The sequence below is a fragment of the Octopus bimaculoides genome, unplaced genomic scaffold (genome assembly GCF_001194135.2).
Source record: "Octopus bimaculoides isolate UCB-OBI-ISO-001 unplaced genomic scaffold, ASM119413v2 Scaffold_92032, whole genome shotgun sequence".
Taxonomy (NCBI): domain Eukaryota; kingdom Metazoa; phylum Mollusca; class Cephalopoda; order Octopoda; family Octopodidae; genus Octopus; species Octopus bimaculoides.
The window spans coordinates 33,939-37,269 of record NW_026365845.1 but is presented as its reverse complement, the minus strand read 5'-3'; the positions used below and the strand labels follow the sequence as shown (position 1 = coordinate 37,269).

General features: G+C 35.5%; 1 protein-coding gene across 2 annotated transcripts in view; it reads right to left on the bottom strand.

The window, feature by feature from the left end:
* Positions 1-218: 218 nt before the first annotated feature.
* Positions 219-3,331, bottom strand: part of LOC106878974 (zinc finger protein 665) — a 10,256-nt gene continuing 7,143 nt past the window's right edge. The window contains exon 2 of one of the 2 annotated variants that reach the window (XM_052978285.1): positions 219-2,431. In XM_052978285.1, coding sequence (XP_052834245.1) covers positions 634-2,025 — 1,392 coding nt within the window. In that variant the 5' untranslated portion in view covers positions 2,026-2,431 and the 3' untranslated portion in view covers positions 219-633. The remainder of the gene's footprint in view (positions 2,432-3,331) is intronic. The other variant, XR_008267130.1, reaches the window with a different exon arrangement.

The window sequence follows — 3,331 nt, the reverse complement described above, 5'->3', positions numbered from 1 at the left end:
TATCTTCTCTCCTGTATGAATGGAGGCGCAATGGCCTAGTGTTTAGGGGCAGCGGACTCGCTGTCATAGCATCGCCGTTTCGATTCCCAGATCGGGTGTTGTGAGTGTTTATTGAGCGAAAACACCTAAAGCTCTGGGAGAGAGAAAAGTAGTATTGAAGGAGTGTGATTTTGTGCTAGTGTCTAGATATAGAATAAAAAAAAAAAACGAACACAAAATGGTTAGAAGCAAACTTTTTATTCATTATTCTTTTTCAAGAAATTGCAACACAGGAACTTTCAGTAATTAAGTTATCTCAGAGTAAAAATGTTTGCAGTTGATGGCATCAAAGTTAATGAAAGTAAAAAAGCCTGTGTTTTAGCAGACCAAATAGTGTTAATTATGTTTCAATAAATTTTAACACAGATACAGTTACACTTGTGTGTTAATACCTCCATGTGTATGCATGTAGCATTTTCAAGAGAATGATTTGCCATGGCATCCCTTTATAGGAATTCATTCACGGACAGTTAAGTCTATGCAAGAATGATTTACCACACACATGGACCATGACATAGGTTCTGTCTGGTATGAACATTTTAGTGTAGAGTTAAAACACCATATACAAAAGTGAATTACAACAGCTAACGAAGGTTAAGGCTTTTCTCTTGTATGTGTATGTTCGTGACTAGTCAAGTGACTCCTTTGAGAGAAAGATTTACCACAGATATCACAATGATATGGTTTCTCTCCTGTATGAACGCGATTGTGAGTAACCAATTGACTATTGAGAGAGAACGATTTACCACAGAAATCACAATGATATGATTTCTCTCCTGTATGTGTAAGTTTGTGGTTAGCCAAATGACTTCTTTGTGAGAATGATTTACTACAGATATCACAGTGATATGGTTTCTCTCCTGTATGTGTAGGTCTGTGCTTGATCAAGTGACTGTTTTGAGAGAATGATTTACCACAGATATCACATTGAAATGGTTTCTCTCCAGTATGAATGCGTTTGTGATTAGTCAAATGACTATTACGAGAGAATGATTTACCACAGATACCACAATGATATGGTTTCTCCCCTGTATGAATATTATGTTTAGTTAAAACATTACCTTCAGAAAATGATTTACTGCAGAGATTACAATCATATGGTTTTCCCCTAGTATGAATATATCTGTGACTAAGCAAGTGACCATTTTGAGAGAATGATTTACTACAGATATCACAGGAATATGGCTTCTCTCCTGTATGTGTACGTTTGTGTGTAGTCACCACATCCCTCTGAGAGAATGATTTACCACAGATATCACATTGATATGGTTTCTCTCCTGTATGAATGCGTTTGTGGTTAGTCAATTGACTGTTAAAAGAGAATGATTTACCACAGATATCACAATGACATGGCTTCTCTCCTGTATGTGTAGGTTTGTGATTTGTCAAGTGACTTCTTTGAGAGAATGATTTACCACAGATATCGCAATGATACAACTTCTCTCCTGTATGTATAGTTTTGTGATCATTCAAGTGACTTCTTTGAGAGAATGATTTACCACACATATTACAGTGAAATGGTTTCTCCCCTGTATGAACACGTTTGTGAATAGTCAACTGGCTATTTCCAGAGAATGATTTACCGCAGATATCACAATGATATGGCTTCTCTCCTGTATGTGTAGTTTTGTGATTAGTCAAGTGAGTACTTTGAGAGAATGATTTACCACAGATATCACAATGATGTGGTTTCTCTCCAGTATGAATCTTCATATGGTTAGTTAAAACTTTACGTTCAGAGAATGATTTACCACAGATATCACAGTGATATGGCTTCTCTCCTGTATGTGTACGTTTGTGCCTAGTCACAACACTCCTCTGAGAGAATGACTTACCACAGATATCACAGTGATATGGTTTCTCTCCTGTATGTGTAAGCTTGTGTCTTGTCATAACACTCCTGTGAGGAAATGATTTACCACAGATATCACAGTGATGTCCCTTTTCCTCTGCATCAAGGTTTTCTGGTTCAGTTGAATTATTCATTATGAGAGAATCATTTATTATACATATCACAGTGATAATGTGTTTTTCATTTCTATGAATAAGTTTATGTTCCGTTGTGTCACTACATTGAAAGGATAATTTAATACATTGTTTCTTTCATCCACGATCTTACTCGATATCTAAAACAGCAGATGGAAATTGTCAACTCCTTTGTAAATTTATGGAACTTTAATTAACCTGGAAAGCGATCACCTCCTCTACATTCGAGAGAAAGAAAAATATTTGGTTGTTCTTTGTTCTAGACTGTATTTATATAAAGAGGTTGACTTATTGATGAATGCTCCTTATAAATATATCGTCTTGTTTTAGTTGATGTAAGTTGATGAGAATATCAAAGGTATTTCTGAATGGAGAGATTTCTTTCACGTCAACATGATGTGATATTCTGAAATAGGAAAAGAAGCAGTAAGATAAAGCGGATAGTTAAACAACATAGTAATTCAACATTGCAGATTTTACATCATTAACATTGTCATACGTTTACCGTCCATGCTTGCATAAGTCGGAGTTCATTGACAGATGGAAAAATTTGGCATACCAACACAAATGTTCTCCCCACTAACCGGTAGGTCCTTCTCTGCAGACCTAGTTAGCGAGAATATAAAAGACCCCGTTTATATTTCGTCTATCATGATTTGGTGCCCAAAACGTCTTTACTTTGAAAGTACGACTGTCACTGGAGTCAACTTTGCCTTTTATCCTTTCGAGGTAAATAAAATAAGCAGTAGAGCACTGGAGTCCCTGTAATTAAGTGATCCCCTTCCACCAAAGTTCAGGTTTTGCGCTTAATGTACAAACAAATCATTATTATTATTATTATCGTCATCAACATTATCATTTTATACACCCCGAAAGAATGAAAGGTAGAGTCAACATACACACACGGAGAGGTACACACAGAAATCAACACACCCACACATACGTGTGTATATATATATATATATATATATATATAAACAAAAATGGGCACTGGTCATGCTATCAGCTGTCAGAAGTGAAAGTGCTCACTGCTAGTGAAGTATCTGTCTGTCTGCCTGTTGCTGGTTTGAGTCGATTCTTTGGCTACTGACAGTTAATACCATGACTGGCCGGAGCGAGCTATTGGCTTACTTACTTACTGATATCTATCTACTATCTATCTATCTATCAATCACTCGTCCACCTTATTAGAAAACACAAATTTAATATAAAAACATATTTCCTGAAATTGCAAATTATTTAAAATATAAAAATATAATTTTCAACAGAGAGAATTTATCAAAATAGAAAACAAATGAAGTTTGAA